The 21,630-nt window shown below is 40.1% G+C and overlaps 1 protein-coding gene across 8 annotated transcripts in view; it reads left to right on the forward strand.

Moving 5' to 3' along the window:
- The window catches only part of LOC121316288 (protein Shroom3-like), a 118,790-nt gene that overhangs the window by 41,627 nt on the left and 55,533 nt on the right, over positions 1 to 21,630 (forward strand). For 6 of the 8 annotated variants that reach the window (XM_041251282.1, XM_041251347.1, XM_041251273.1 and 3 more), the window contains exon 2: positions 907 to 1,061. In XM_041251282.1, the coding sequence (XP_041107216.1) occupies positions 907 to 1,061 (155 nt within the window). Of the gene's footprint in view, positions 1 to 906; positions 1,062 to 17,883; positions 18,082 to 21,630 lie in introns of those variants that run through there. The other 2 variants (XM_041251328.1, XM_041251358.1) reach the window with 1 other exon arrangement.

A 21,630-nucleotide genomic window follows, 5' to 3' on the forward strand; every position in this document is an offset into this window, starting at 1 on the left:
ACATTTCAAATAACAATATTTAAGATTCCATGGATACCTATTTGGGCATACGAATCTCAACTTCACCTGGTCACGTGACCAAACAAGCCACACTGTTCCAATCACCGGCGTGCCAGTTCAATCACCTGACTTGGTGTGTCAAAATAACACATACCTTCAATAGATGACCGGGAAATAAAGCGTACCAGCATAAGTGCCTTTTTTCACCTGGACAGATATCCTTGAGTCTCCTACTCCTCAGGAGTGACCATTTTTGCTGTGTTTTTTGTTCGTAACGGTTGTCCATTTCCTCCAGGGTGGGCGGTATTGGGAAATATCGGACCTTACAGGGCCCGCGGTGTCGGGCCTCATTATGCCCTTGGACGGTTTTGCATTGCCCACAACCGCCCACCCTGTCGGGTCTTATTGCTTACATAGTGTTTGTGATAAGAACTGTCTGAGCTAATTTTGCAAAAAACCCAAAACAAAGTCTTCAGGCCTAATTCCCTTTTAACAGCTATTTATGTGTGCTCCAAGTTCAACCTGCCAGCAGGGCAAATGTGAGACATGTGATGTAAGAACTGGACATACATAATGAACACACAGTGGATAAAAGAACTGAAGGTGAAAAGTCATCAAGTACTGTCTGTGTGTAAGTAAATCTAATGTTAACTACTGTTTACATTCAGCAGATAATCAGTAGACTGCAAGTGCAGTATTCTACTATATGTTAATTCTCTTGATACGGGTATCTGATAGGAATAGGGGTTACTCTTTTTGTTTCCTGAGTTTCACAGATGTCACAGATTGTCCTAGATTGTGATGGAACCCTGGGTTGAAAGGCGAGTACAGTCTGTAACCCCAGACCACCGACAGTGCTGCTTGCTGGGCTTGTTCTAACCCAGCCTCTCTTTGCTGCCCCTGCAGGTTGAGGAGGGCGGGAAAGCAGACTTGCTGAAGCACAGGCTGCAGGCGGGGGACGAGGTGGTCAACATCAATGAGGTGGAGCTGAGCGGGTCCAGGCAAGAGGCCATCTCTCTGGTCAAGGGATCCTACAAGACCCTGAAACTCATCATCCGCAGGTACCCTGAGGGTTCTGTGTCCAAACAAAGCAAGCATTGCATGTTCCTGTTCCACCTATGTATATGCACAGTGTTTACCATTATAAAGGTTTTCCACAGTAAAAGCTTAGCAGTGTAATAAAACATAATGGTAAACATTGTACAGAACAACGAAGTATGGGAAAGCATATTAATTTACATGACAAACCATTGTAAACTATGAACAATGAATAATGCAACCATGGGAAAAGCATGGGAAAAATACTGTGCACAAATACAGAGATAAACTTTTCTAAGGATACTAATTGCATTGCTCATTTCAGTATAAGTATTTCAGATTGTAGGTTCCACTGGAGCCAGTTATTAAAATCGTATTTTGTTTGAATTAACAAAGGATTTCATATTCACTTGGTATTGAATACATACAGACATACTAAGTCTCACTCATTTGGAGTGACACAGATGCATTTTTTAAACTTTGTGGTCTCAGTTTTGGCAGTCTCATTCCTAAAAGAATGGTCTTGCATTTTAATGGAATATGACAGATCTCTAAACTAGTCTAAACAAGTCTAAATCTTTTATTTTGTATTTTTTTAATCACACCAAATAATTTCCTTAAAAGTGACCTTAATGAGTAAGTCTCATTTCATCAGTTGGTTATAAAGTTGTTTTATAAAATGAGTACCTATCCATGGTGATCTAACCCTGAACATGTTTAAAATGAGGGATCGCAGCAGCCAGCTGGGCCATTGTGAGCAGTTACAGATAGTGACTCATTGACTCATTGTTAAGAGTCCTTATTGTCCTAAATATCAGCCCGTTGAAGGCGAGAGTTTACCTCTGTAGGCCTTGTTGGTGGTCTCATTTTATCCTTGGTGGATCATTTTCTATATATTTTCAGATTTGGATGGTTTTAAACAGCAGCTTTTGAAAGTTCTCTTTTTCTTCCTTTATTTTCTCAATTTTACAAATTCCCCCCCACCCCACCCCCCAAAAAAGAATGAACTGGGAGAAATCCAAGACTTAAATGAGGTGCCCCATGCCCGAGTTCACACATCATAAAGAATATTTCCATTTGAAGATAATTATTTTTGTTACACTTTGATAGGCAGTTCCTTTAATACTGTAGATGTGGTTATTTGGTATTGGGGATCAGCATAATAGCTAAGCAACAATCTGTACAGCTGAGTCAATAAAACCACTCCTAATGTGCAGGTTCATGAAGCAGTCTCACTTAATTGTTCTGCAGCTGCCCAATTAAAACAATAGCAATACTCCAAAATTTCAATGAGCAGCTTGTGTAATGCACTTGTGAAGACTCTGCTGTATCACTGCATACAATATACAGATCCAGTGGGCTTCTGTTTTGCATAGATGCCCACTGGAACATCGAAGTGCTTAAGTGTGAATTAAATTTCAAATCAATCAGTGCATAAAGATGGGCTTTTTCCCTTAACATTCTAATCTTATAACATAAAAAGCTACATAAACATTGATACTTTCTGATGCTGGTCTAGAGACAAGGCAAATCATGTCTGTGACAGGACACCTTAATGAAGGCTCAATTCGCAGCTATTGGACAGCAAACCGACAGGAAAGACACAAGTGGTCAACAATTTTGTCATAAGCTGGATCCAAACAATGCCTTGCCTCAAAACCAGCCAGTCAAACTGTCAACCCTGTTTCAGTTCTTTCCGCACCAGCCAATCCACTCCCTTCCAGCTTGAATGACGTCCCGCCTCCAACAACATGCTTCGAGTCCGACTCTATACAACACAGACTATTCAACAATCGTGCAGTTAATTTATCTGGCAATGTCGTAATAATAACAAAAACTGTTTTCTCTACGTGTATGTTGTTATTCTAATCTAATTATGTTAGGGACTATTTTCCTCAGCGGAAGGTTACCTGGCAAAATATCAGAAGTTCAAGGTAAATATAGGTTTTAAAGTTTTAATAAAGAAATAAATCATTTTCTAATAGTGATAGAGCCCTCTCGATGCAGGCTCTATCGTGTGGTAGATGACCTTGACTTTAGTTAACGCCCACACCTACGGCTTGGGATTCATAACTCCAGTCGCGGTCATCTACCACACGGTAGAGCCTGCATCGACGGGCTCTATTCTATATATATATATATATATATATATATATATATATATACACACACACACACACACACACACACACACACAGTGACTATAGAAAGTCTACACCCCCTTGAACTTTTTTCACATTTTGTTGTGTCAGTGCCTCAGAGTTTCATGCATTTAAATGAGGAATTTTTCCTACACACCATACTCTACACTGTTAAGGGGGAAAATGTTTTTATTGAGGAAAAAATTATATATTAAAAATACAAAACTGAAAGATCATAATTGGATAAGTCTCCACCCCCCTGAGTTAATACTTGGTAGAAGCACCTTTGGCAGCAATTACAGCTGTGAGTCTGTTGGGATAGATCTCTACCAACTTTGCACACCTAGATTTGGCAATATTTAACCATTCTTCTTTACAAAACTGTTCAAGCTCTGTCAAGTTCCTTGGGGAGCATTGATGGACAGCAATCTTCAAGTCATGCCACAAATGTTCGATTGGATTTAGGTCGGGGCTCTGACTGGGCCACTCAAGGACATTTACCTTTTTGTTTCTTAGCCACTCCAATGTAGCTTTGGCTGTATGCTTTGGGTCATTGTCATACTGAAAGGTGAACTTCCGTCCCAGTTTCAGCTTTCTTGCAGAGGGCAGCAAGTTTTCCTCAAGGACTTCTCTATCCTTTGAGGGTGGTCATTTTCCCTTCTATCCTGACAAGTACCCCAGTCCCATGGAGAAACATCCCCATAACATGATGCTGCCACCACCGTGCTTCACAGTAGGGATGGTGTTCTTTGGGTGATGCGATGTGTTGGGTTTGCGCCAAACATAACGCTTAGCATTTAAGCTAAAAAGTTCCATTTTAGTTTTGTCAGACCACAAAACTTTTTGCCACATGGCTACAGAATCTCCTGAGTGTTTTTTGCATACTTCAAACGGGATTCAAGGTGGACTTTCTTCAGTAATGGTTTCCTTCTTGCCACCCTACCATACAGGCCAGATTTGTGGAGTGCTTGGGATATTGTTGTCACATGCACACTTTGACCAGTCTTGGTCATAAAAGCTCTTGCAAAGTTGCCATTGACCTCTTGGTAGCATCTCTGATCAGTCTTCTTCTTGCTCGGTCATCCAGTTTGGAGGGACGGCCTGATCTAGGCAGGGTCTTGGTGGTGCCATACACCTTCCACTTATTAATAATTGACTACTAGATAAATGAAAAAAAAAAAACTATTTTAATGCATTTTAATTCCAGACTATAAGGCAACAAAAGGTTAAAAATTTGAAAGGGGGTATAGACTTTCTATAAGCACAGTATATATAGTGGTTTTATAATAATATTTTATAACTAATGTGTGCACAGTTTTTCACACAAACTTTTTTTATTCAAAGCTGTAGTGGTTAAATTGAACACTGTTATATGAGGAGGAGGTTAAATGTCAGCAAAAATGTACAAAATGAAATTACTGGTTGCATAAGTTCAGCCCCTTAAGTCAGTACTTGGTAGAGGCACCTTTTTGCAGCAACTACTGCTATGAGTCTTTTTGGATAGGTCTCTACTAGCTTTGACCTGTAGAATGGTGACATTTTTGCCCATTCTTCACCGGAAAATTGCTCCAGTTCTGATAAGTTTGTTGGGGATCGTCGATGGACTGCAATCTTCAAGTCTGGCCATAAATTTTTGATTGGATTCAAGTCAGAACTTTGACTGGGCCACTCAAGAACATTAATTTTCTTCTTGTTCAGCCACTCCAGTGTGGCTTTGACTTTGTGGTTTGGGTCATTGTCCTGCTGAAATGTGAATTTCCTTCCCAGTTTCAGAGTCTTGGCTGACTCAGACATGTTTTCCTCAAGGATTGGCATGTACTTTGCACCATCCATTCTCCCCTCTATCCTAACAAGCTTACCAGTCCCTGCTGAAGAGAAGCATCCCCATAATATGATGCTGCCACCACCGTGCTTGACAGTTTTGGGCTTGCGCCAGACGTAACGCTTGGAATTTAGTCTGAAAAGTTCAGTTTTTGTCTCGTGTGACCACAAAACCTTTTCTCATATCTGCAGTAGCAGCTACATGTTTTTTTTCTCGCAAACTCCATACATGCTTTAAGATAAGGCTTTTTGAGTAATGGCTTTTTTCTTGCCACCCATCCATACAGGCCAGCTTTGGACTTCACTGTGCTGAGAGGGATAATCAGCGCCTTTGAAATTTTCTTGTACCCTTCTCCTGCTCTGTGCTTCTCTACCACTTTATCCCTGACTTGTTTCGAAAGCTCCTCGGTCTTCATGGTTGCTTTGTTGGATCACTGTGTGAGTTGCAGCTTGAAAGTCTTTATATACCTGAGGGAAATTATCTACAAGTTAAACCACTTTGTGTACACACAGGATGAAACCATTTCACTAATTTTGTGACCTTTCAAACAAATAATTGAGCTGAGCTGATTTAGAGCTGCCGTAGCAAAGGGGTTGAATACTTATGCAACTGAGATTAATCTGTTTTTCTCTGTAAATCTTACTTATATATAAGTAAGATTTACAGTGTGTGTGTGTGTGTGTGTGTGTGTGTGTGTGTGTGTGTGTGTGTGTGTGTGTGTGTGTGTAATACAACATTCCTTTCAAGGGCATGCAACAGATTTGTGTCCTGATCCAAGCTGAATTTACTGTGAGTAAAAACCTGTGCATTAAGCAGGTCAGTAAAGTTCAATTGGAAACAGCAACAGCTTTTGTATTTGAGTGTATTATAAGAGGTTCTATGTATGTAATGAAGGAGCCAAAAATGTTACTTGCTTGGGGTGTGTGGAAATTACCCCACTGAATGTATCGAAAAATAGAATTTCAAGAAATCTCTATACAGTATACGCACTGGGCCACTAGATGGCATTGTCAGGAGTAAAAACAACTATTTTTTGTGGAGTCAAAAGTCATGAATGCTGTTTTGCAACATCAAAAATGTATTGATAAGGATGAAAGAGATCATCTTGCTTAGAGCTTTCTAAGTGCAACATTCACAGGTTAGACCACTGAATTTATACAAGACAAGAAGTAGCGACAGAGCTTAAGGAAACAGAGGCAGAGTAGTGAGACAATGATCCTCAAATGAAAGCAGCAGCAGCAAAGCCAGGTATTACACTGACGCAGCACTTCTCAAGAAACAGCCGGAGCTCCCATGGAACCATACATGTTGTTGACACAGTCAGCCGGGAGCTCAGATATGCAGAATGGTAAAAATGGGATTTAGCAAGATTCACAATTCATCCTGTTACAGAGATTTGTGTACCGGTAATGAACCTTGAGTACGCAGAAAGATTTTCTTCATAAAAGGCAAGACAACCATTTTCACACTCTTAAAACATTTGTCTGTGTCAGTCTAGAGTCTCCGCTTCACTTTACTGATTATACGAACCCTTTTATTGCATTTCATTCCTAAGGCTGGGCTGACAATCTGTCGCTCTGTAACCACCCTATTCCAAATAATAAAAAAAGGCTAGCCTACCTGAGTGTAGTGCTGAAAACCACAGCCTTTATTTGCATCCTTGGAGCAGAGTTCACTAGGTGGGGATCCTGGCGCCTGCTGAGTGCTTACCTGAAACTGCATAGTCATCAATCCCTGGGTTTTGAGAAGGGGAGAGGGTTGTTTTTCTTCTTTTAAGCATCTGCAGAAACACATTGTGGCTCTTTTCTGTCAATATTGAGCCGAGCACTCCTACGGAGCCAGTGCCTGACAAGAATAAATGAACCAGCGGCAGTTGGAGTCAGAAGAGTCGCTGCATAGAACAGTGTTTGTGATTGCACAAAACTGGAAGCTTTAAGGGCAAACTAACTTCTTCAAGAGCTGCAAGCTTTAAGACAGAGAGGGGACATAAGCGTATGGAGAAAAAATCCCAAGAATTCCGTCTGGCCTTGGTATTGAAGTGAACCCATTGGCACGTGCTGATTCAATCAGTATTACCCAGGAGGACAAGATGATTCAGTAACACCCCCAATCAATATTACCCAGGAGATCCCAGGAGAACAAGGTGGAAGTGGGTTTTATGGGTGCTGTATCTTGCTGGAATCGTGGGCCCCATTGTCAGCGCATGTTTCCAGCTTGTACTAGATGGATGCCCAAGAGGACATTTAGTGATTTGACTGATGAAGAATAAACAACTGAAAAATATTGGAGAGGTGCCATACCATTGCAGATTATGGATGAGAGCCAGGATACCAACGTTACTTTAAATAGGTAGGTGGCTAGACACACGGGACATGGTAGGCTTTAGAAACCTAGTGCGTCCAAATGTATTATAAGATGTTTAAAACAAAACAATTTCCTTTATTTCAGCAGGTATTATACAAAAATGAAACCCATGATAGTGGTACACTTCATATCCCTTTTCACTTCCATCACTGTTTCCATGTTTACATTTTACAGAATGTTCAGTATTTATTTTTGGTATCTAGGGTGTCAAGTCTGAGGATCGCGTACCATATATCACATTGCACTTTGTTCATTTTCTCTACCTGTACTTCTCAGTTAGCCTCAGTCAAAACCCTTTCATTTCAGAGTAACCACTGGATTTTCAACATACACCTCCAATATGGTCCCAAATCTTATTGGAGGGCAGTGTATTTTATTAACATATTTTTCAGGGAGAGAACTAAAGCAACAGTGATTTAAACCTTTTAAGACCAAGTTTTAGGTTTAGTAATCAAGTTTAAGGTTTTGTAAAGAAACTTGAGTAACATAAAGACGCGTCTTGTCAGTTTTTCTTGCAAATGCAGCCACGCACTTTTAGCACATCATGTTGGACTGTGAACCTAGGACATGATTCCCTGTTACTAAGCTATAGATAGGGACGGATAAATATATATATATATATATATATATATATATATATATATATATATATATATATATATATATATATATATACATATATGTGTGTATGTATGTATATATGTGTGTATATATGGATATATATACAGTGCCTTGCAAAAGTATTCAGACCCCTGACCAATTCTCTCATATTACTGAATCACAAATGGTACATTGAAATTTCATTCTGTTCGTTATTTTATTTTAAAAACACTCAAACTCAATTATTGTAAGGTGACATTGGTTTTATGTTGGGAAATATTTTTAAGAAAAATAAAAAACTGAAATATCTTGCTTGCAAAAGTATTCAACCCCTGTGTTGTGGAAGCTCCCAGTTTGCACCGATGAAAGAAATTGCCCTATTCCACCTGTGAACCAGGTCCTGTCACATTTTCTTGATAAAAACCCCACTGTTGAAGGATCATTGGTAAGGCTGTGAATCTGAAGGAAAATGAAGACCAAAGAGCATTCTACAGAAGTTAGAGATAAAGTAATACAAATGCATAGATTAGGGAAAGGGTACAAAATAATATCCAAGTGTTTGGTATCCCAGTGAGCACAGTTGGATCAATAATCAGGAAGTGGAAGCTGCATCACACCACCCAGGCACTGCCAAGAAAAGGCCGTCCCTCAAAACTCCGCGCTCAAACAAGAAGGAGACTTGTGAGAGAAGCCACAGAGAGGCCAACAATCACTTTGAAGGAGCTACAGAGTTCAGTGGCTAGAAGTGGAGTAATGGTGCACCAGTCAACCATATCAAGAGCTCTGCACAACAATTCACCTTTCAGCAGGACAATGATCCCAAGCATAAGGCCAAAGCAACATTGGAGTAGCTCAAGAACAAAGAGGTGAATGTCCTACAGTGGCCCAGTCAAAGTCCTGATCTCAATCCCATTGAGAATCTGTGGCACTATTTGAAAATTGCGGTCCACAAGCGTCGTCCAACCAACCTAAACAACCTGGAGCAAATCTGCCAAGAAGAATGGGCCAAAATCACTCCGACACTGGGTGCAAAGCTGGTACATACTTACCCCAAAATACTTAAAGCCGTTATTGCAGCGAAAGGTGGCTCTACCAAATATTAATGTGTGGGGGTTGAATACTTATTATATATTTATTATATTGAATATTTTTCTTAAAAATATTTCCCAACATAAAACCAATGTCACCTTACAATAATTGATTTTGAGTTTAAGTGTTTTAAAATAAAATATCAAACCGAATGAAATTTCAATGTACCATTTGTAATTCAGTAATATGAGAGAATTGGTCAGGGGTCTGAATACTTTTGCAAGCCACTGTATATATATATATATATATATATATATATATATATATATATATATATATATACACACACACACACACACACACACACACACACATACACATATATATATATATATATATATGATATAGAATAAGAAGTAACATATCTATAACTATATAGATATTATATAGAATACTATATTCAAAGCAAGTACTTTCTTAACTTCATCATTGTGGATACAGTTTGACTAGCTGAAAACTAAAAGGCTGAAAATGGGTCAGTAATTGCAACTAAAATAAAAAATATATATATATTCAGTGTCTTGATTAAAACCCATCTCCAAATAAATTAGAAAAGATTTCAGGCTAGTAATATAAAAAAACCTCATGACATACACTTAGATTAGAAATATATTATGCACTGTAAGTCCAAATATGATTATCTCTTTCATTTTAATGCTTATGAATAGTATAATAAAATTTACAAGCCATTGTGAAGCACATATCAATCTGACCTTTGACTTCTACAGTACAGCTTTTCAGAAGTTTATATTAAAAATTAAACCATCATTTTGCAAACCATGTGATAAGGTATGTTAATTATAAAAAAATAGTATAGAGCAGGACCTGAACATACACAGTGTTGACCTGAAATAACTACTGCATTGCATTTCTTCATATTGATACCCTAACCTTTCATGACAGTAATGAGGCTGTGTTCGATCACATGTGAGAATGTGACTGAAGGCGAGTGCTGGCTGACTGGGGAACATGTATTTTGTTAAACTTGTATTTTAATATACTTAAAGGAAGGTATAATTGTAGAAGTGTGAATGGTTGAACAATGGGGTATGAGGAGTGTGAGTGAGATGGATATTTCTCTAAGGTCTCCCCCCGGTCCATGCAGCATGGGAGGGTCCATCACACTGTTGATTAGGGTCTGGGTGGAAAGCAGGCCAGCTATGGTCTTGGTAGCCAGACAGTTGAGGAATAATGTTTACCAGATTCACAATTGCAGAAGCTTTGTGTCTTTTATTTGAGATTGCAGATTATAGCAGGTTTCAGTCAGCATAATACAGTATGTTGTATCAGAACTTAATTCCTGCACGCATCACAAAAGGTTCCCACTTCCAGAGCCCATCTGTAATGTCACAACCCAAAAAATAGAATCGTTCCCTCTTTTCTGTGCTGGCTCACAGTCTGATTTCAAAACACAGTCAAAAAAGATACTCACTATTACTACAGTATTTTTGTCGCTGTAACTTTACAGTAGTACTTCTACTGCATTATACTGTAGAATTCCAGAGTACCGCAGCTGACTAAAATTATAAGTAACATCCCCACTGTAACATGCTGCACTTATAATATCGCTAAATTGTTGATCTCACAATTAGAATGTCAATGACAAAGTATTCTAAACGCTTAAACCACAACGGGTTCTATGAACACAGATTATGTACTTTACTAATGGGATACGTCTGTTTTTTTTTTTAAATTTGGATTGAATTACTTATGATGTCATTACAAGTGTTTGGTTGTTGCCTGTAATCAAGTTGAGATTGTGCTTTTCCTTGTCCTCTTGCTTCGCTTGTTGGCCTGACACAGCAAAGAGTGTGTGAGTAATATCCTCTGAGCTTGCAGAGGCAGCACAGAACACTTACAAACATGCGTGAGAGGTATCGGCTTCTGATGCCAGCATGCTCAAAGCATCACAGGTCAGTGAATAACAGCAACAGCTGAACTGGTAATACCATTTTTACCATATGGTAATACCATCTTGCTTTAAAGTTCCAGCACAGAGTTAAAAAAGAACAGTTGTTGGGGGGAGTTTACTTCTGCACCAATGGAAGGAAAACAGTGCCCACTGTTATAAAATGACAAGAAAGGGGTTGCACAAGTTTAATTGGGTTAATTGAGCAGTAAGTAATTTTACAAGTCATCAGTGCAGTTTGTTTATTTGTTTACCATGTACTTCCTTAAGAGGTAGTTTGCTGGTGCCTCCTTCACTACATCACGGGCTGCTTGATCTGATTCGTAACATGCAGTTGAATCTGCATGTATAATGAGGGGGATTGAGGCGTTTGATGCTAGTAAACTGTATATGTACCGTTTATCACAAGGACTGTAATGGTTGAACTGTTTGTAACCCCTTGTTTAATAAGATCACAGGTGAGGGCCTGTATCACATATCGTAGTTCTCATTTTGCCACCTTTGAAAATTGTACAGGAGTTGGTAAAAAAAAAAAAGGATGTACAGCCATCGTGGGTAGCCAACCATTGCGATACTGAGTCAGCGTAACAAGAGCTGCTGTTCTGGAGGGATACATGGTCGTTCCTCCATGACTGCTGCCACTGATTGCTTCACAGAAGTTTGGGTGGAAATCAAAGTCTGTTCTCCAGAACCTATTATCAGCCCTGTATTGAAATGCCTCAGATCTTCTTCCATTAAAAGTTTCAGTTCTCGGCTGCTCTCTGTCTGGATCCATCTGACTTGCTCACGATGTAAAAATGCAATGCCTGGAGATTTGTTTTCAAAATGTACATGGTTCTGATCACTTTAAGTGGAAATACATTGCAGGATTTAACTGCCTTGTTTCATCTTTTGCCAGAAGAAACTACAATATACTGTAGGAAAAAAAAAAAGTTCATTCGTCAATTTGAATAATTTTAAGAAAAGCAACAGATAAAACTGCCCTACTTCATTAATGATTGAAAAGGATAAATACTCAAATACAGCAGGGCCAGGAAAATGAAACCCGCCTCTCATTGTAGCTCCTGTAAACCACATTGTCATTGTTATAGCCCAGAGAGAGAGAGAGAGAGAGAGAGAGAGAGAGAAACTAACTACAATGATGTCAGTGCTACAGAACAGACCTGTCTATTCATCCCAGCCTGCCAGGGGTCAAATTGGGTTTCCTTCTGGAACAATGCTGTCATCAGGTGTTTCAAATTGATGAACAGGGTGTTCTTTATTTCTACACCATGCCACAGAGTAGATCGTGATCTGGAGAGGCAATTTGAGACAGTCCTGAATTCCTCTCCGACTGTCCTGTCAGACAGGTGGACAGCAGATAGTTATCAGAGCTCAGAGCCATTCTTCTCCGGCCATCACCTCTGCAACCCCAATTTGAGTTCCCAGTCCAACAGATTATTTGCCAATCACGGACAATAATTATTTACCCAGGGGTGAGATAGGGGAGAGGGTGGGGGTGAATCACTACATTGAGGAAGGAAGTATTTTGGTCAATAATTTGTCCACTGATAGACAACTTCCCATAGAGAGTAAAAAGGTTATTACCCCCCTTTGTAGATGTTTGGTTATGTATTTAAAATGAGGACAACCCAGGCGGCCTCATGACATGCAACATCTCAGTTCAGTGGGAGTTCAAGACAACACTTTAGTAAAACAACCTTACAGTCCTATAACAATCATTTTGAAAACTAAACTTATATAAATCAATAGATATCGGTCAGTATTTGTAGAAATCTAATGAGGATATGATTATCAGGACATGATTAACATAATTAACAGTGTATATGAAAGATTCATATAGAAAACTATAGAATAATAGATAATAATAGTTAGCCATGGCCTTGCGACTTCATGAGTGGTGGATATTTTCAGTTGTGACCACCTGTAAGAAAGTGCCCTCCCCTGTGTATATTATCTGTTATATGTTGTGTGTGGTGTGTTAAATGTTGGTGTATAGTCATTGGTACACGGGATATAAACGGGTCTGTGTAATTCGAGTGTTTAAAATGTATATTTGTTTTTAGGCACGAGGATTGCACAGCACTTCACGTGCAAGTAAAAAGTAATAATATGTGAGCACGGGGAATTGCACTTTATTAATTCATGTGCAGTTGTACCATGACTCCAATTGAATGATTGATTAGCAATCGAGTCTCGGTACAGCTCCATAAAAGCAGCATGTTTTCACTCACTCGCGGGGGGGTTGTGTGTTCGGTGAGTGGAGAACGGGATAGGAGACGGAGGTAAAAATAATCAGAATAATAGTAATTGTTAAAAAATAGAAGCTCACCGTGCTTGTTTGTTAGTCCATTGTTTGTTTTGTTTAGTCTGTTTTGTTTGTCTGTTTATTTTGGCGAATGTGCCGTGTCCTGTTTTTGTATTGTTACAACCGTTTATTTTCTGTGTGTTTGTTTATTTATTAAATGCTGAGCGAAAGCATTCGCTCAGCTCCACCAAACTCCACCTCTCTGTTGTTTATTTTCCTGTTTCTGGTCTGACGCCACCCACTCTGGCTGTCTTTGTGACACCACCATATGACAATACCAGTCTGAACCTTTTCATATTGTTTTATTTGTTTATTTTATAGGTAGCTTCAAATGACAAACATAATTCATACTAAGTTTATCTTTGAAATATAGTATTGTGTAGAAGCAATATGTGCTGTACACAACACTGACTGGATTGAGGTACAGTTAAAGTTATTGTTCTCTCAGTCTAAATGAGCTCTATGGAAAAGGTATGTGGCTAGTAAATAAAAGGATTATTCTTCAGAACTTTTAAAATGTACTGGATACACTCGGGACAAATAGAAAAGTTTGTTTTAATACTCAGAAAATCTTATTATATTGTTTTTTTTTTTTTTCTAAAAATGTAGTCGTTGCCAATTATTTTTTGTTATTTTTCTCCCAATTTGAAATGCCAAATTATTATTTAGGCTCAACTCACTGCTACCACCCCTGCGCTGACTCGGGAGCAGCGAAGATGAACACAAACAAGACACAGGACACGGCACTCGTAGCCAAAACAAAAAGACAAACAAAACGGACTACACAGACAACTCACGGTGTGCTTGTTTTTGAACTATTATACTAACTATTACCTCCATCTCCAATCCCGTTCTCCACTCACCGAAAACACAACCCAGAGTGAGTGAAAACATGCTGCTTTTATGCAGCTGTACCGAGACTCGATTGCTAATCAATCATTCAATTGGAGTCTCGGTACAACTGCACGTGAATTAATAAAGTGCAATTCCCCGTGCTCACATATTACTACATTTTACCTGCACGTGAAGTGCTGTGCAATCCTCGTGCCTAAATACAAATATACATTTTAAACACTTGTGTTACACAGACCCATTTATATCCTGTGTACCAATGACTATACACAAACATTAACACACAACATGCAACATACAACATAAAATATACACAGGGGCGGGGAAACATTGCCACATATCCCCCCCCCCTTGTGCGTAGCAACATGGCCTCAATGGCCACCTCCCCCCTTGAAATCCCAAGTCTTGCTCAAAGTCCCGGGCTAAGTATGGGGACTTTAAGGGGTTCATGGGCGGCAATGTTGCCAATAGCCAGGCTGCTACTGGCCATGCTGTCAGCAGACGTGCTGACAGTGGGGTGAGTCTCTCCTCCTGCTGTACCACTGGCAGCAGAAGTGCTGTCAATGGCAAGGCTGTCAGCAGATGTGCTGACAGCTCCCAGACTGACTTCTTCAGCTGGGCAATTCCAGCAGCGGAAAGGCTGCTGAGGAAGGTGGTCTCCTGACCTTTCCCCCATTCTCAGCGGCATGTGATGCGGAGCGGCTGGCAACCCCAGGCGATGCGGAGCGGCTGACCCCAGGCGATGCGGAACAGCAGGCAATATGGAGCGGCTGGCAACCACGGACGATGCCAGGCAGGCATCCTTGGACGAAGCGAGGCAGGCATCCTTGGCTGGTGTCGTGCAGGCATCCCTGAGCGATGATGTGCGGGGAGTCAGGACAAGCTGGGGTGCAGGTTTTGGCCCTCTTCTCGGCCACTGCGGCCGGACGGTTCTTACCCATGCTTCCCTCAGCAGCCTATGCAAGGGCTGCTGAGGACTGCCAGCATCTAGTCCTGGTCCTTCTGGTGAAGGGATAGGCAGCTCCTGCTTCTCTCCCCCTGATGGTGATGGAGGCAGAGGCAGCTCAGCTTCTCTCCTCATGATGGTGGGGGAAATGATACCAGCAGGCATTCATCCTCTGCTGGTGGAAATGGACCCAGCAGGCATTCACCCTCTGCTGGTGGAGGTGGCAGAGGCAGAGGCAGCTCCAGCTGCTCTGCTCCTGCAGGGGAAGCGATGGAGGTGGGAGCAGCATTTAGCTTCCTGACGACGGAGATGGAGCGGCGTGTATTCTCCTGGCGACGGAGGTCGGAGCGGCGTGTAGTCTCCTGGAGACGGATGTGGGAGCAGCGTGTAGTCTACCCTTGTTTCAGGGGACTGGTGCGGCTTTCTCTCACTTGCAGGGGACTGGTGTGTCTCTCCCTCACTAGCAGGGGACTGGTGCGGCTCTCCCTCTCTTGCAGGGGATTGGTGTGGCTCTCCCTCTCTTGCAGGGGACTGTTGCGGCTCTCCCTCTTGGGGCGAAACTAGCAGACATTCTTCCTCTGCTGGTGGAGGTGGAAACAGCAGGCAGTCTTCCTCTGCAATTGGAGGTGGAAACAGCAGTCCCTCTGGCTTTGGATTCCCGCGGTCCCCCCATCTGGGCGCTGGACGCTCATGGTCCCCCCATCTGGGCGCTGGACACAGTGGCTCCTCCCACTCAGGCATTACTTTCGTCTCTGTATATTGCATGGGGCAGATGGCCAACGTGTGCCCATACAACCCACAGCAGGGGCACAACTCCGTCGTGAGGTTCTTTAAAAAAAAACTCCCAACTGTCCCTGACCTCCTCCTGCTGTTGCTGCAGGTGCTGCTGCAGCTTTTTCCTGTCACTCCTTCTCCTCACCTTCCTCTCCTGGGCCGGTTCCTCCTCCTCTTGGAAGGGGCAGACAGCCACCACGTGTCTGTACACCCCGCAGGCAAGACACCAGCCTTGGTCCTCCAGACCACTGAGGAGCTCCTCCAGCTCAGTGCAGCCATCTCTCCAGCCTTCCATTTTTGTTGTTGTGTTTTTGTTTTTGTTTTGTTTTTTCAAAAAACACTGCGGTTCCTGTTCTGGTCTGCATCTAGGAGGCGCTGGTAATCCCACGATGACACCACATGTCACAAAGACGGCTGCGGTGGGTGATGTCAGACCAGAAACCAGGAACCAGGAAATAAACAACAGAGAGGTGGGGTTTGGTGAAGCTGAGCGATTGTTCTCGCTCAGTATTTAAAAACCAAACAGACAGAAAATAAAGGTTGAAAGACAAACAAGATACAGGACACGGCACTCATAGCCAAAATAAAAAGACAAACACAACGGACTAAACAGACAAAACATGGTGAGCTTGTATTTGAATTATTATACTAACTGTTACCTCCATCTCCTATCCCATTCTCCACTCACCGAACACACAAACCCAGAGTATGTGAAAACATGCTGCTTTTATGCAGCTGTACCGAGACTCGATTGCTAATCAATCATTCAACTGGAGTCTCGGTACAACTGCACCTGAATTAATAAGTGCAATTCTCCGTGCTGATATATTACTACATTTTACCTGCACGTGAAGTGCTGTGCAATCCTCGTGCCTAAATACAAATATACATTTTAAACAACTCGTGTTCCACAGACCCATTTATATCCCGTGTAGCAATGACTATACACCAACATTAACACGCAACATAGAACACAAAATACACACAGGGGCAGGGCAACATTGCCACAGTGTTATATAAAAATAAAGTGTTTCACCAGTGAAGTGGGATAACCCCAGATATTTGCATCACCTAAACATCTATTGTTTGGCCATAATTTACCATAATTAAACATTGCATGCTTATATTAATATGCTTGGTATCTGGCATTGCACAACCAAACCATGTTTCTTTGTAAGACAGTGGAGTTTTAGAACATGGTTGTACATAACATTCATTGTCATTGTTATTCCATGAGTGACCAAGAAACAATGATGGTCAACAATAGTACTGCGGTCTACGGAATGTCTGGGGCAGCAGGCGTTGGCTGGTCCACCCCCCATCAGACTCTAATATACATAATAATACAAACGCCAAAGCATTGTAAGGTAAGGTGGTAAATGCCTTTTAAAACAGAAAACTTGTTTAGTGTACAAGCATTAAGAAGAAAAAGAAAATCAGCTCCAGAAACAAAAAAAAAAAAAACATATTCAGTTAGTTAGATGGATACCAATCTCCCTGCTTACATAAAGTAAATTCCAGAGGTCAGGTGTACACAACATGAAACCTAGCACTACCTTTGTAAAGGGTGCCAAGGCAGTCAGGAGATTGGGGATGTACTGTATGTGGCACGGATCTTTCACATCCGGCTTCTTTGTCATCAGCTCAACATTCTGTCTTATTCTTTCTGACCCTGTGAAGAGTTCACCTCCTGCCTTCACTGGATGACATACCCCCATATCTAATAATTAAATGGGAAAATCTAGGGTTACACGGGGCTGAGGGAATAGCTTATAAACAAGCAGTCAGGTACGTAGTGCTGATTGAATGTCTGGGAATGGAGCAAGCTGGCAAGACGGAAGCAAGAGGATATTCCAGTAGTGTCTCTCTTTTTCTCTCTCTCCGGTTTGCACACAAACTTTCTGCTATAGCCTGCTTGTGACATCATCACTTGAGTTCCGTAGACCTCCGAGGCTGCTCTGTGATTGGCCGGGAGGAGGGCAGTAATTTGAACTGCTTTTGTGTTGCTTTGTCTGCTAGGCTGTTGCTCTTGCTGGCTGCTTCAGTAAAAGAAGGTGCCTCTAGAGGAAGACACAGGTGTCTGTGCACAGCACTGCTCAGACTAGGATTGAAGGAAAGCAGCTCTTAAACTTGACAGTATTCCCAGCCTGTCAAACTGTCTGCCCAGGAGTTTTAATCCAGTCAGATTACGGGAATGACTGCTGACACCTAGAATACCTCGCTGTGTCTCATCTGGAGGTAAGCAGCACATATATCTCTTACAAGTAAACAGTACAGGCCATGTTCAAGCACAGCTTTACAATTAATTTTTGTATAAATGTTTGTTGTTTTTTTCACATCAGTTTTTAATCCTGTCTGTGGTCTAGTTTTCTGTTCTTCTTGTGGTAGACATCATTGTCAGCCTGTAGGTGGTAAATACAATAGGCAGCCACAGTACACATGGAAAGGTTTCCGAGCCAGGGTAGCATAAACCGTACACACTCTTATGGTGAGCGTCTTGCTCGTTAAAACAAGTGGCAGCACATGAGGAATTCATGTCATATTTTAATATGGAGGTGTTTGGTATATAGCCATGTGATGTGTTACATAATTTCATATGTAAAAAAATAATAGTTCAGAGTAGCCTGAAGAACATAATGAAGGATATTGGGGTTTGAAAAAACTTTCTTGGGTCTGTCTTGTCATTTGATGTGTAAGATGTAATACAGCCTGAGACTTTCCATTAAAAAAATGCATTATATTCTTTTTGTATGCCCTTTGTTTGTATTGAATCTATTATGTACAGCTTTTGACTGTGGAAATGTACCTCAGTGTTACACACGCCCTGTATTTTGTTTCTTATTTTTTACATTTACTTTTAGCTTAGTTTGTACAAAATGCCTTAGTTACAAAGTAGATAGGGATATCTGCACCTGAGGCAGTAGGCAGTAGCAGTGCAATGCAGAGCATAATGTAAGGATGATACAGTGATAACAATAACATTCTGTACTGCAGTATATATATCTATCTATCTATCTATCTATCTATCTATCTATCTATCTATCTATCTATCTATCTATATATATATATATATATATATATATATATATATATAGATAGAGAGAGAGAGAGAGAGAGAGAGAGAGAGAGAGAGAGAGAGAGAGAGAGAGAGAGAGAAAATGGATAATACACAGTGTTGATATTGTGTTACATAACACAGTGCAACCAGATGCACTGTTTAAGTAAAGCTGCCCATCTGAAAAAATTAGAATTTTTACCTTCTGGGATTAAAAATTATTTCCTGTAAAGTACTGTCAAAACCATAATTACCCACAATAAAGCACAAACATGCCTAATATAAGCATGGGAGAACCATAGGAGACTGCAAAAATGACCCTGGATAGTTACTGTGGTAACTTCTGTTAGGTTGAGGTTTTTTTATCTTTTTTGCAATGTTGTTGTGATCATCATGCCATGCGTTGCTGTTAGACTGCTGTTTGTCATCACGCTCTGTAATGCTTGACAGCCACAGAACAGAAATTAGCCAGCTTCTTAATGAGCTCCAGAGAAGTGGGGTTTATTGGAACCTGCATGCTGGGGTTGGTCACCTTGTTTGGTGCGTGCTGGTTCCATATAAATACACCTGTTCATTTGCATTTTTGCTTGATGGAAATTGATAATGGGTGGTTACATTTTTGTGATGCTATGTGGTTGTTAGCTCATTTGGAAACTCTTCAGGAGGGATTTTAAAGAGGGAGGTTCATTGCTTTAAACTTGCTTTTGAACAAATATTAGAATATTGGAATAAACACTGTTTGTATAGTATTCAGTGGTAAAAAATTACCATGTTCGTTCAAATTTTTGATGTTAGTTTAAACTGTGCATTTGGTTGCAATGTGTTATGTAACATGATATCAATATATATATATATATATATATATATATATATATATATATATATATATATATATATATATATATATATATATATATATATATATATGTGTGTGTGTGTGTGTTTGTGTGTGTGTGTGTGTGTGTATATATAAGTACTGTGATGTTGACTTATCAGAATTATATCAATGCATTAATGATGTCAGAAACTTAATGATGTACTGCTTAACACACATAGCTTGTCCTTAATTGGTTATTTGGTGGTATAGCAGGTTTGTGTTCCTGAGAGATCCTTTCACTGTAACATGGTATAAAAAAATGTGTTTTCCACCTAATTCAAAGTGAAGTAAAATGTTTATATTAGTTAAGAATATTCAAGCATGAAAATCTCATGTTGGTAGCAGCACTACTTTTAACATGGTCTTCCAGAAAAGAAAATACGTGCTTGGAGAGATTTGGAGTAAAAAGCTTTGCATGTGGTTTGCTGGTGGGAAGGCACAGGGATTTTGTTACTCAAACTTTGGCCACCACTTTAAACTGCAATGTACCCCTCTAAATGGGAATGTTAAACTAACTATTCTACATAGCAACATCCTGACACTTCTGCACGTGTTTTTCAAAAGTTACCTTTTGTTTTTTTAATTCTGTGGTGGTTGTTACCTTGATAGTCAAACTTGTTAAGAACCCTTGACCTCATCTCAGGACACTTAACTGGCTCTGTGCCCAATTATCTAACTGCCTACAGTGTTGGATATCATGGCTTAATTATAGAGTTGAACAGGTGGAATGTAACTTATTTGTCTCATCTCAGCGTTGTCCTTTGAAAATTAAAACAAGGTCAAAGTGTGTGATCATTTTATTGTTCTTTGGGTTTTGTTTTGCATTAGCCTGCAGTGTGTAGGTCCACATAAAACTGCGCTCTGGTGTGGTTCATTTGCACACAAGTAACCCACACGAATCCTCAATAACGAGATTCACTCTCATCATTTCAGTATAATGATCATGAATAAAAGTAGCTTGTTTTTTTTTTTCTCTTTAGCTTTATATAGATTATTACAAATACATTCCCCTTAAAGTCACTGGTTCGGTACCTGAGAGGTATTTATGGTACTAATGTTTTCCTGTCCTTGATAAATATAATGATCCATGTGGAATCCTAAACAATTAGAATAAGTGATTAGAATAAGAATTCAGAAGATGATTTATAATTGTTTATTTAGACCAGCAAATGAAACATTTTAGCATACCCAAGGTAAAATAATAATTCCGTTAAGAATTTAAATAGCTGTGGCACAGTTCTCAATCAGCAGTGACAAAAAAAAAAAATATATTATTTCTAAAAACATTTTCAACAGTGTTTGTTGAGTGATTAAAGTTAAGGATTCCTTTTTTTACATTTTTTTTTCCTGACCCCTTCTTTGCAAATGACAGAAACCAAGATCCTGTAGCTAGGGGTGACTGACTTTAAAGTTTCCAGTTTATGGGGACTTATTACTAAATAAATTTACATCAGACAATTCTTGTTGCTACTGTACTTCCAGACACTGTGTATGACCTGAAAGGTTGTTAAATTGACATTCAGATACAGAATTACCAAACCAGTCGTTCTTATTTGCACAATGCTTTGTATCTTTATCATGAAATGCAGCATATAGTCAAGGGTATTTTAGTCCTACTTATAAAAAGTATTATCCTCTGCTGTGCTTTCCACTGAGCCAGAGGCTAGCTGACATTCTGACACAGCAGAAAAAAAACAGCTACTATAGTTTAGTTTTGACAGTGGGGGCGATTATTAATTTACAGAAGTACAAATAAACTAAACTGTCATACTGGACAGCTAAGCTGTTTACCAGTCACTCTTGTCTTCACGCAGACTGCAGACTGCCAACTGCCTAGAACATACATTTTTTCCCT

The sequence above is a fragment of the Polyodon spathula genome, chromosome 1, assembly GCF_017654505.1.
Source record: "Polyodon spathula isolate WHYD16114869_AA chromosome 1, ASM1765450v1, whole genome shotgun sequence".
Taxonomy (NCBI): domain Eukaryota; kingdom Metazoa; phylum Chordata; class Actinopteri; order Acipenseriformes; family Polyodontidae; genus Polyodon; species Polyodon spathula.